The 11,756-nt window shown below is 44.9% G+C and overlaps 1 protein-coding gene across 1 annotated transcript; it reads left to right on the top strand.

Moving 5' to 3' along the window:
• Nucleotides 1-2,809: 2,809 nt before the first annotated feature.
• Nucleotides 2,810-11,233, top strand: LOC119336025. Its single transcript, XM_037608066.1, has 12 exons — nucleotides 2,810-2,962; nucleotides 7,081-7,534; nucleotides 7,618-7,756; nucleotides 7,853-8,418; nucleotides 9,239-9,303; nucleotides 9,420-9,488; nucleotides 9,581-9,754; nucleotides 9,839-9,969; nucleotides 10,044-10,331; nucleotides 10,495-10,637; nucleotides 10,733-10,786; nucleotides 10,866-11,233. Exons 4-12 carry the CDS (start codon nucleotides 8,318-8,320, stop codon nucleotides 10,948-10,950), a joined length of 1,110 nt encoding a protein of 369 aa, XP_037463963.1. The 5' UTR covers nucleotides 2,810-2,962; nucleotides 7,081-7,534; nucleotides 7,618-7,756; nucleotides 7,853-8,317; the 3' UTR covers nucleotides 10,951-11,233.
• Nucleotides 11,234-11,756: the final 523 nt, after the last annotated feature.

Raw genomic sequence — 11,756 nt, 5'->3', positions numbered from 1 at the left:
TCCATGGACCGTGGGTCGCATAGGTTCATACCCCCTAGTCCAGGATACCATCACACATCATCCGCCATGAAGAGTGATTGGTTCATATCGATCCTGTTCCACAGCCGTAGATCCCCTCCTCCGCCTAGGGCTCGCGAGAGGAGAGGCGCACGATGAACAGAGGTTAGCCGCTCTTCAACGCCTCAACCTGGTATGCGATGCCTCCTACGACTTCAGGTATATGATGCAGGCAATGTACTTGCTGAGCTTGGGCTTGCCTGACATGCCTGCTGTGGTGGAGCGGACACGTATTGCAAGGGCGGCGCTGCCGTAAAAGTATGTCTAGGGTCTCGCCCCAAAGGTTTGCAAGAAAAAATATGGAATGAAGGGGATGCAGATGGGCGATGGAGAGGCGATGTGGCGATTCAGTTTTTCTTCCAGGTCACGAGGGATAGGAGAGGTTTCGGGAGGGGAGCGAGCAAATTTCTCTACTTCTTTTACTGCGGTGAGTGGTTCATGTATCTTCTCTTCTATGGAAGGCGGCTAAATAGTCTGGATAGATTGCAAGTTAACCAAAAACCTCCAAATTTTCTACGGGAGTAGCGATTTAACGGACAACCGGCCCAGGTCGTGGTAGTTTCGCTTGAAACGAGGATCCAACGGACCAGGAGGTTGGAAGCGTGAGAGGGCAGGGAAGAGGCTCGGTTATATCCTAAATTTGTCCTCTTTTTTTGCTGTGGCGAGTGGTTCACGTATCTTCTTTTTTCGAGGACAGTAGGCTAAATGGGCTGGATAGATGGCCCAGTTAACCATAAACCTCTGATTTTTTTTCTATGGGAGTTTGCGGTAGTTTCGCATGAAATGAGGATCTAACGGCAGATAACGACCTGAATCAAGATCCAATGGACAAGGAGGTTGGAAACGTGAGACGGCAGGGAAGAGGCTCGGTTATACGGGCGCCCCTATATCTCGCCTTAAGCGAGAGGCAGGAACCCTTGATGAAGGGGACACCGAGATGGGTTGGCCCAGGAGCGTGGGAGGCCACAACCTCCTTTTTCTGTTTTCTTATATTCTCAGTTTCTTTTTAGTTATTTTAATTTTGTTTATACTTTTATATATATATATATATATATGTATATATATATATATATATATATATATGTATATATATATAAGCACTCTATAAAAATATATGATAAAAATGTTGACCAAACATTTGAAAAATGTCTATAGAAAAAATATTTATCTTGTATACAAAAAATGTATAAAAATGTGTATATAAAATTTGATCATGTATTTACAAAATGTTAATCAAGCATTTGATTTTTTTGAACAAGTATATGAAAATGGTGATCAAGCATTTGAAAAATGTTAAATGTGTATATAAAAAAAGTTAACCATGTATTAAAAAAATGATCATGTATATAAAACTGTTAATTAAGCATTTGGAAAACTATTGAGCAAGTATTTGAATAAAATTGATCAACCATTTGATTTTTTTCTTAATGTGTATAGAAAAATTGTTGACCATGTATTAAAAAATGTTGAATTCTTTTGATCATGCATATAAAAATGTTAATCAAGCATTTGAAAAAAATGTTGAACAAGTGTTTGTAAAATGTCGATCAAGCATTTGACAAATGTTAAATGTATATAGAAAAAATGTTGACCATGTATTAAAGAGTTGATGATTTTTTTATAATGTATATAAAAAATTCTAAGCAATCATTTCAAAGAATGTTGAACAATTATATGAAAAATGTTAACCAAGCATTTAAAAAATGTTAAATATGTATAGAAACAAATGTTGATCATGTGTTAAAAAATGTTAATATTGCATTTAGAAATTAATTAAGCATTTTGAAAAAAAATGTTAAATGTGCGTAGAAAAAACATGTTGACCATGTACTAGAAAAGGTTAATCTCGTATTTGAAAAATGTTAATCTAGGATATGACAAAGTTTAAAAATGTGTATAGGAAAACTGTTGACCACGTATTCAAAAAATCTTAATCTTGCATTTGAAAAATGTTCATCGAGCATTTGAAAATTTTAAACTTTTATTTGAAAAATGTGAATCAAGGTTTCAAAAAAGGTTAAAATATGTGTATAAAAATATTGACCATGTATTTAGAAATATTAAAATTATGTTTGAAAAATGTTAAACCTGTATTAGAAAAAAATATTGGACCTATCGAAAAAAATATGTACAGAAACACAATGAAAACTATGGGGAAAACCGAGAAAAACAAAGGAAGGTGAAAAAATTGAAAGAAAAAAGGCATTGAAAACCGTGTAAGAGAAAAAGAAAGCCGAAACAAAAAAAGAAAAAAGAAAAAAAACAGTGAGAACCATGAAAAGAAATAAATTAAATTCAAAGAAAAATAAAAAACAGTGAAATCGGAGAAAGAACGAAGAAAACGGTAAAATACAAAAACAAATAAAAAAAGGGAAAAACCCTATGGAAATCTTGATCTATTCCCTTAAGTAGGTTGGGCTCTACAGTATTCCAATAACACGACCCTAGCTCATTGGTTAGCAGCGCTAGCTTTCATCTGGGAGACCCAGGATTGAATCCTTGTGGCTCCACATTTTCATCTCCATTTCTTTTGAAGTTGCTATTCGGCCTGCCCGAAGCTGAGATGCTTGCAGCGAGACTCACTACCGGCTCGCGCAAAGCGAGATATAGTCGCCACGCGGTTATACTCTGTCTTTGTTATACCAGGCCGATGGGATACCGGGCCGGGCTGTCCTCCAATAGGTCGTCGGCTCCCCAATATAAAAGGAAGAAGCGACCCCGTGGTTGCTTCATAAAAAGCGAAAAGGAAAAAGAAGCCACAGCAAGTCCGTGATTCCCCTCAACCCTAGATCCTCAAATCCATCGTTCCGACTCAGCTGCTTCATCTCGACGGCACCTCTTCACAGATCCACCCGGCGCATCCCGTTCCCGTTGTGCATCGGCGCGCAGAAACAGTTAGGCGGCTGTAAGCATCTATTTCCTCGTTTGCTTTTTTTTAAAAAAAGAGGATGACCCCCGGGGTCTGCATCTGGGAGATGCATGCGCCACTTTATTGATTATTCTTGAGGACCTTACAAAGTATTATAACAATATGTCTGAATCCGCCATCTTGGCAACATATGCCACTACTCCTATCCATATGATGAAGGGGTGCTAGCTGGACCAAATACCCAGACCACTCACCTAAGCTTATCATCAAGAGCCAGAAACCCAGCCAAGCCACATACCGGGTCTGGGGTATAAACTGGTCTGATGTACTCACATGTGTCGTCGCCGCCATCTTCCACATGTCCGTTTTCAGAGCAGATATTGAGGCTTCTACCTTTTCAGGCCACTCTGCCATCGACGCCACCACGACAACAGATAACTACCTCCTCCTGCGCGAGTCCATCACCGTGCATTGGGCGCCGAGTCTCTGCCGCGCCATGCCGCCGAAATCCACCGTCATCAATGTGTAGCATGAAGCACCGCTCCACCAAAAAAGCCGCCCACTGGTCCTTTGATCCCGTGTACGCCTCCAAGAATGACGCCCCCAAGGAGGAAACGACACCAACGCGCCGCCGTCATCTGATCTACTGATATAGGGTTTCCTCCGGAGGTAGCAGATAGAGGTCTGGAGCTTATCCACGGCGATGCTTCAAGAAGGTAATGACACAAAAGAGTGCCGCCAACGCCGGTCTTGGCATCAAGCCGAGAACGAGGTTTTCACCCGGATCCGCTCGAAGAACCTCCATCAAGCATCGTGTGCACGGGTCGCCGCCGATCTGAGCCGCCGCACATCGAGCAGGCCGCACCCGCCAGATCAGATCTGCCCGGAGGGCAAACCACGCATGGCGCCGACCCAACCACCAGGCCCTCCATGCCGCCACCGCCGATCCGAGGTCAGATGGTCCGTCGCCGCAGGCCCGTCCGCCGCCGCCGAACGCAGCCAAGGCCGCTGCCCGAAGCAGGCCCGGCTGCCGCGCCCACCACCATCGCCGCCCTAGGCCAAGGTGGCCGCCGCGCCGTCGCCGGTCAAGGCAGGCCCGCCACGCCACCAAGGCCAGATCGACCGTGCCACCACACGTCGCGGGGCACCGCACCGCGCCCATGGCGCAGGAGAGAGGGAAGGCCCCCGCCACCGCTGTCAGCCTCCGGGCTATAGGCCGGCGGCGTCCTTCGGTGGCGGCGCAGGGAGGGATGGAAGGACGGGAAGACCCCGGCGGCTAGGGTTGCGATCCCGCCCGAGTCGCCCGAGCGGGGGGCGACGCGGGGGGAGAGTCGCGGGGCAAGAATCCATTTTCCTCGTTTGCTAGCACTACTTAGTGGTACTTGGAGCAGTTCGAATCGAGTATTCGATTGATCTCTGTTACTCGAAAGATTATCTTCTACCTCTTCTTTTGACAACTCATCTATTTCTCGTTGACCCTTTCGTTTCCCACCATATCCCCTTAATAACCAGTAGTGGCTGCTAGTAATTCGACCTCTTCTGCGATTTATTGATTCCAATTTAATGTTCAAAACTAGTAGTAGTTAGTATTAGTAATCGAAAGTTTATGATACAATTTTGATAATAAACAAAAAGGAGAATTTGTTTTTAGCAATCAGTTAACCTAACAACTCTCTCACCTCCCTCTCTGGAGATTTCCTCAAACAAGCCCATCTCCCTCCTTTTGCACATTTCCTCTTTCCAACCATAGCAAAAATCCTAATAGCTGACCTTCTCAATGTTCTGAACCAATTAGTTTGTGTCCCTTATGCAACCATGCAAGTTGGCTATTCCTCTGGCTCTGATCAGTGACTGTGGTTGTTAGAGTACGTAATGGGCCTAATGGACCCATCAGTTTTAGGGTTAATTAGAGATAAGGGTCGTTTGCTTAGGAGTCAAGTAAACCTCTCTATATAAAGAGAGGAGATGTATCAATCTAATGAAGCAAGAATTAATAAGGAAATCCCTTCCCTCTTGCCTGGCCGTGGGCAAGAGGCCCCCGGCTGGCCCTCTCGTGCCCTCCTTCTAGCAGCGCTATAACAATTTGGTATCAGGTAGCTCAGTTCCGATCATGTCTTCGCCGCCGTCCATCCCATCGCTTCCGCTGCCGACAGTCACCACCGCGCCACTGGCCATCTACACCGCGCCGCTGCCCTCCCCGTCCGCGCCGCTGGTCGCATCCTCCGGCGCCGCCACCGCCCAGATGCCGCCGCCCTCCACCGCACCACCGGCCGCCGCCTACACCCCGGAGGAGATCACCTGGGTTCTCAACGACCTCGTCACAGCCGTCCAGGGGATCCGGTTGTACCTGGCCAACCCCTACGGGCCGCCGCCGGCCCTGCCGTGGTACTCGCCGCATCCAGGGGCCTCCGCGGCGTTCGCTGGGACGCTGTAGCCCCAGCTGCAGCCGTCGCCACCGCCTACCGCCGCCCCGCAGTGGCCGGCGCCGGCTCTCGCCGCGCCTCCAGTGCCCATTGCCGTCCCCGCGCCGCCGTGGCTGCCGTGGCAGCCGCCGCACCAGGCGGCCTTCGCCGCGCTCGCCGGGCCACTGCAGCAGCCGCTGCCGCTGCCGCTGCCAACCATCGCCACCACCGCCTAGCCCTGGCTGCAGTGGCAGCCACTGCTCCTGGCGGCCTCCGCCGCGCCCGGCGCTCCGCCGCAACAGCCATTGCAGCTGCCCGGTGCGTAACCGCAGCAGTCGCTGCAGCTGCAGCAGCCACCGCCGGTCAGCTCCGGCCCCGCATTGACCGCGCCGGTGGGAGTCCCGCTCCACCAAGTCCAGTCCCCGTCGTCGCCGTCACCGCTTCCGTCTTGGATCTCTACCTGCCATGTGTCGGCGGCGGTGAGGCTGCAGGCTGCTGCGCGCGGCCTCCTAGCGCGTCGGCGTGTGCGGGAGATGCATGGTCTCCAGCTGCCGCTCCTCCAAGTTGCCCTTCGCTGGCGCAAAGGACCTCGATCTCATCCGCTGCGTCGGGGATCTTGGGCATGCAGTTTCCCCAACGGGCGGCGGGCATGCTGTTTTCCCCGCGGGCAGCGACCTCAAAGTCTGCGACATCGGCGGTTGGGGGGGCGCACCCTTCCTCGTCATTCTCCATCGCAAGCCCTCCACTCTTCCCTGTGCGGTGCAGACCAACAGCCGTCCGGCAGGGAGAAGGCATGGTGTCACCGACAGCAGCGCATCGCGTAGCACCACTGCATTCCGCCACTGGCCGCCGCGAGGGCGCCTCTGCTGGTCACTCTTGCGACCACTTCCAGGTGGTCATCCACATGCACTCCTTTTGTCCAGGTGGTGGCCATGGGATCCAGGTGGCTGTACACGTGCACGTCCGACGTGCGGATGGTGTTCACTTTTTGTTAAAGGGTCCAAAATAAAGCGCCCCAGTCCATTTCAGGTTGAGAATAAGAAAACAAGCCGAGATGTAAAAGGCTTGTTTTTAGGTGTTAGGTTTGTGTTGCGTCGAGTCGTGGTTATAAGTTGGTTAGGCTGCAGCTCGAGGACAAGCTGCATGTCCAGGTGGGGTGTAGTGTTAGAGTACGTAATGGGCCTAATGGACCCATTAGTTTTAGGGTTAATTAGAGATAAGGGTCGTTTGCTTAGGGGTCAAGTAAGCCTTGCTTGGGAGTCAAGTAAACCTCTCTATATAAAGAGAGGAGATGTATCAATCTAATGAAGCAAGAATTAAGAAGGAAATCCCTTCCCTCTTGCCTGGCCGTGGGCAAGAGGCCCCCGGCCGGCCCTCTCGTGCCCTCCTTCTAGCAGCGCCATAACAGTGGTATCTCAAGAACTTGGTGAAAATTGAGATCCAATCTGTGTTCACAAGAAAGACTGAATGCATTGGCTGCAATAGCACTAGAAAATTATGTTTTGGAGAACACTGCTTGCCAATATGTTTGAAGTTTTTATATCAAGGAAAGTTAGAAGGATGAAGCATTTTATTAAAAAATGAGATTAGTTCTCATCTTTCCTTTTAGCAAAGATGTAACTCTTAGAAGGGACAAAAATATATTAATGTTGTATGCATAGGCCCTACTTTATTTTTTTTCTTTGGATCTCTAATATCATACGTAATATGACGCTCTACTAAGCATTTCTTTCCATTTATTTTTTGCTTCAGGACTGCAAAGATGCAGAGAGAGAAGAGGAAGAGGGGCCATGAAGCTACTCCTCGCCAAACACGCATCATAGAGCGAGAGAAGAGGAAAAGGGACGAAGAAGCCAGTCGTCGCTCAATGGTTTCAAGTAGTATTTCTCGCCAAACACGCATGAGAGAGAAGTTGAGAGAGCGAATGCTGCAATGTGAGTCAATGATTTCTTATTTGCTGGTTCTTCGCTCTCTTGCATATATTGGTGTAGTTATGGTGAACTCACGGTCATTTCTAGTTACCATTTTATTAAATTAGTCAAAAAGGCCGTGGACAGATGCAAAAAAGAATTTGAGGAACGATTTGGAGGTCCTCCCGAAAAACCTGTTTCGGACCGGAGTTTCGAAGAGAAGCCATTTGGTTCTACAGATGTGACTCATCCTTATTTGTTGGCTTCCACAATTGTCTCTCTAGCTTTATACGATGGTGATTATGCTTTTTACGCTCGTGAATTTTCTGATTTGTATCAAATCATCACTAGTTATGACCCAAATGAGCATCTTATACAGGAGATAAGATGTTATTTGCATGCTCGGGTATAGCTATAAAACCTATCATCACATCGAGGCCAGAACTATCAAGATTTGTGACTTCAAAACGTTTGGTACAGAATTTGAAGCTAACAGAAACAGAGCTGATAAATTGAGGGTTGGTTCTGCTAGTCATCATGTTCCCATTTTTGCTTTGTTTTTCGATCTAATTCTGATTGTATGGTGGACTTGTGTACAATTCTTTTCTCTGCAGATTATTGTGCGCCTTCCCGACAAAACAAGTATCAATGGGTTCTTGGGACTTTATGATAGCCGTGTTGCTATTGTCACGTCCTTCTGCTTCACAGAAGTACTTGCTATAGACCTGCATGGTCCTATAGCATATCCTACAGAAAGGCGGCATCCTGCAATTGTTGGGTGGGCCTTCGGCTCTGGCACAGACTATTGAATTAACGGTTGATGGAGAAATGCTCCAAGTTCCTTTAACTATCACAGAGGCAAGCTGTTGATTATTTCGTACTTTGTTTGGCACGATGAAAAAAATGTGGAACAAAATTATTGCGTTGTAATCCCTACCCCATTGATTTTTTCTTTCTAATTTTGGGCACCAAAGTAATCTTTTTTGTTGCTGGTGTTTTTTCCTTTGCTATTCTTACCGCTTTATTATTTTTGGTTCTAGGCTGGACTTGGGGGGCCAGTTATTGATCAAGCCGGGTACATGATGGGATTGTGCATTGAGTTTGATGTCGTCAACCAAATTACCATTGTCCTACTGCGTATGGAGCTTTCTGAACACTTGAAATATCTGGAGCAGTTCACGTATGTCTCCTTTGCTTCGACTCCCTCCGTTCCTAAATACTCCTATAAGTCTTTTTAGAGGTTCCAACATGGACTACATACGGAGCAAAATAAGTGAATCTACACTCTAAAATATGTCTATATACATCCGTATGTAGTTCGTATTGAAATCTCTAAAAAGACTTATATTAGGGAATGGAGGGAGTAGCACTCATGAGCTATATCATCCCCAATTTGCGTATCTATATTTGTCTGGTTTAATACACACCTCCCGTTCTAGTCCATCCATTGTAAGGTGAGCCATCTTTTGAAACAAGCATCGGAGCCTTAAGAGTTAATAATAACAAACTGGTTCGTTCTACTGCTAGCTGGTAGGTTTCAGTATCGGATCTCATGTTGCTAATTTTGAGTTTTTTTTTAGTGGTGAAATCAGTAAGTATTCTTTTAAATGAGGAAGAGAGTCATTTTGTTCAGACTAAAACATGGACAATGTGGCTCGTATTTTGACATATGGATCTGCTCTATTCTCTCATGACTTCTGTTTAGTATTGATAAGCTTGGTTCCCATGTCCTTCCATACCTCGATTTGACTCATGTTTGGTTTTGCTGTTCGACTAGCACCAGGGCCAGTTCTTTTGGGTGGCTTAAAAAATAAGCTGCCAACCCCGAGCTTAAAAACAAGCCGCCCCCTAAATTTGTCTTGACTTCTAAATTAGTTTAGAAGCCCCAATGGATAAGAGAGAAGGCTTATGGGAAAAGCTGGGGAGGTGGCGGCTTATTTTTTAAGCTGCCAAAAGAATCAATTTACTTACCATGACAACTCGTCACTGTTTTATTGCAGCCCAAACTCTACGAACTTCCATGAATATACCTTGCCTGAAAATGTACACAGCGTAGTCCCATCAGGTGTGAATTATATAACGTTCTAAAAATGCTACCTATTGATCATGTGTGGACAATGTCATGTTGATTTTATCATACATATCATCTGAGTACTAATATTGGTCATTTTATTGCATCAGGATTTATGATGCATGTTAAATATTTACAAGCCGGTGGATATCCTAAGCCACCACCACTTATGCTCGAAGGTACGTCGTTGTTTTCTATTGTGTTGACTAGATCTTGTGATCTTTTCTAGCTATTTCAGTGACAGAACTTCTGTTCTTGTTTCTGTAACCAGTCTGTGGGAAATTGTGTGATACATTTGAAGAGGTTTTTGGTCAACTTCTTCCTTATAAGGGCTGTGATTGCAATATCAATCACCGTACTTCTGGGGAGGAGGTCTGGGCTAAACTTCCGAAAGGTGTTGTTACAAATATCGGCCGGCGTGTTGTCACACTTTCTTCATACGATGGTGATTTTACAGCTATATATGTTGATTAGTTTTTCATTCCGGTATTTGTTTCCACTGACTAATGGCCAAAGTTGTGATGTGTAGGAGACGTGAGAGTTTTTGCATGTACAGGCCTACTTATAAAGTGGCATAAAAATGGCACGCCTGTTATTCTGACTTCGGCCAGTTTGGTTAGAAGTCTGGTTGATGAAGACAAGATTGATGAAAAAATGAAGGTTTGCTGCTCCTAATTGTTTTTCTTGTCCTCTTAGTGAGATGATGGTTAATTGAGCTCACTTTACCCTTGCAGATTAAAGTATTTCTCCCACCGAAACAGATCACTGATGGGACATTGGAACTGTACCATTCAGATTATAACATTGCTGTCATCAATGTTCAGAAGTGCCTATATGGTATTCGTCCGGAGAATATTTTCCGCAAGGTGAAAAGACCACGTAGAGAAGTGGTAGCTATAGGGCGCGATGTTGATGATGGATTATTAATGGGGACAATTGGTAAAGTGATTAAGACGCCTGCGAACAGACCTTGCAAACTTAACTGCAAAGACCTTAAGCTGTCTACATGTAAAATCAAGAAGGTACACTGGTGAATTCTTCTACCCTCCCGCCTTCCTTTAAATGGTAACCAATATAGATAGAATCTATGCATGTTTTCCCAGTAATCTGTTCACACATTACTTTAGTTAACTTGATCTCTCTTAAGGCATTACAACAACGTCTCTGTTCTATTTCTTGTACTAGGCTGGGATTGGAGGACCCCTTGTTAATTTCGTTAATGGATCTTTTGCTGGCATGAACTTCTATGATAGAACTAATAGAACTCCTTACCTGCCAAGGAGAATCATTGTACAAGTTTTAAGGGGGATTGATCTCCCATCTCAAAGGTACATCTTTTGCCTGAAGTGCTGTCTCAGTTCTTATTGTGTGGCTATATATTCATTCAGTGTGCTTACAATATTATTATTTTTGCATGACGAAGAGGAATAAACCATCCCACAGACATAATGGGTGATGCCGCAGTTAAGGAAAACAGGTGTTTTTGCTGTTTCCCACTGCAAATTCATTTCCTATCTATTTAATGTAAAATTTGCACTGAAGAATTCGAATGACAGGTGGCCGGTTCCTAAACCATATTGGTATCATCCTCTATTCGATGAGGATCCTCCTCTGCGTTTTGTTGGAAGGCAACTCCACTAGTGCTATCGCTGCCCCAACTTATTTCGATGTCCCAATTCTACTAAGTATTTTAATGTGCTACTCCCTCCGTCCCATAATGTAAGACGTTTTTTGACACTAGTGTACTGTCAAAAAACGTCTTACATTATGGGACGGAGGGAGTACTTTGTAAATCCTGTTACATCATGTTGTTCTAATGGCTCTGCATAAGTTTATAGTAAGTACTGTACCAGTTTAATTTCCAACATGGGCATAAATATTCCAGTGGTTGAACATCAGTTATGTCAAACATACTTTTTCTTAAGATCCACATGCACGTCAAGCAGTATTCTTTTTTCTTTTTTGTGAGGAGCAATATTGGTTTAATACCCCACCCTGTGTGGGAGATTTCAGCATACACCCTTCTTTTTACCTTCAAATCACTCTTATGTTGTTCATGCTCCTCTAGGATTTGCATCATCCCCATTCTTTTAGTAATAAACGGGGAAAAAGACACTTAACAAGATTAACTTCCTTGAAAACCAAGGACAATTATAGAACTAAATTTCATCAAGTATACACCAATTCAATGAACAAGTTTTAAGAGGGAAAAAATGGCCTTGGGACATCTCTAACGCAGATTGTCAAAATGGACACCTTTTGTCTGCGGGAGCCGGCCATTCAACCCTGTTTCCTAAATGCTTCTCTTTTTCTTGAGGATCGCAACACTCCAAATAGCATAGTTCAACAAATATCCCTAGCTTAACAATGGTTTAAATGTAAATATTACATCTAATAATTGGATGTTGTACGATTTCTTCAAATTCATTGCTACTAAAGTCAGAATA

The sequence above is a fragment of the Triticum dicoccoides genome, chromosome 7B, assembly GCF_002162155.2.
Source record: "Triticum dicoccoides isolate Atlit2015 ecotype Zavitan chromosome 7B, WEW_v2.0, whole genome shotgun sequence".
Classification (NCBI taxonomy): Eukaryota; Viridiplantae; Streptophyta; class Magnoliopsida; order Poales; family Poaceae; genus Triticum; species Triticum dicoccoides.
The sequence above is the reverse complement of the archived record's forward strand: the minus strand, read 5'-3'. Positions and strand labels throughout refer to the sequence as shown.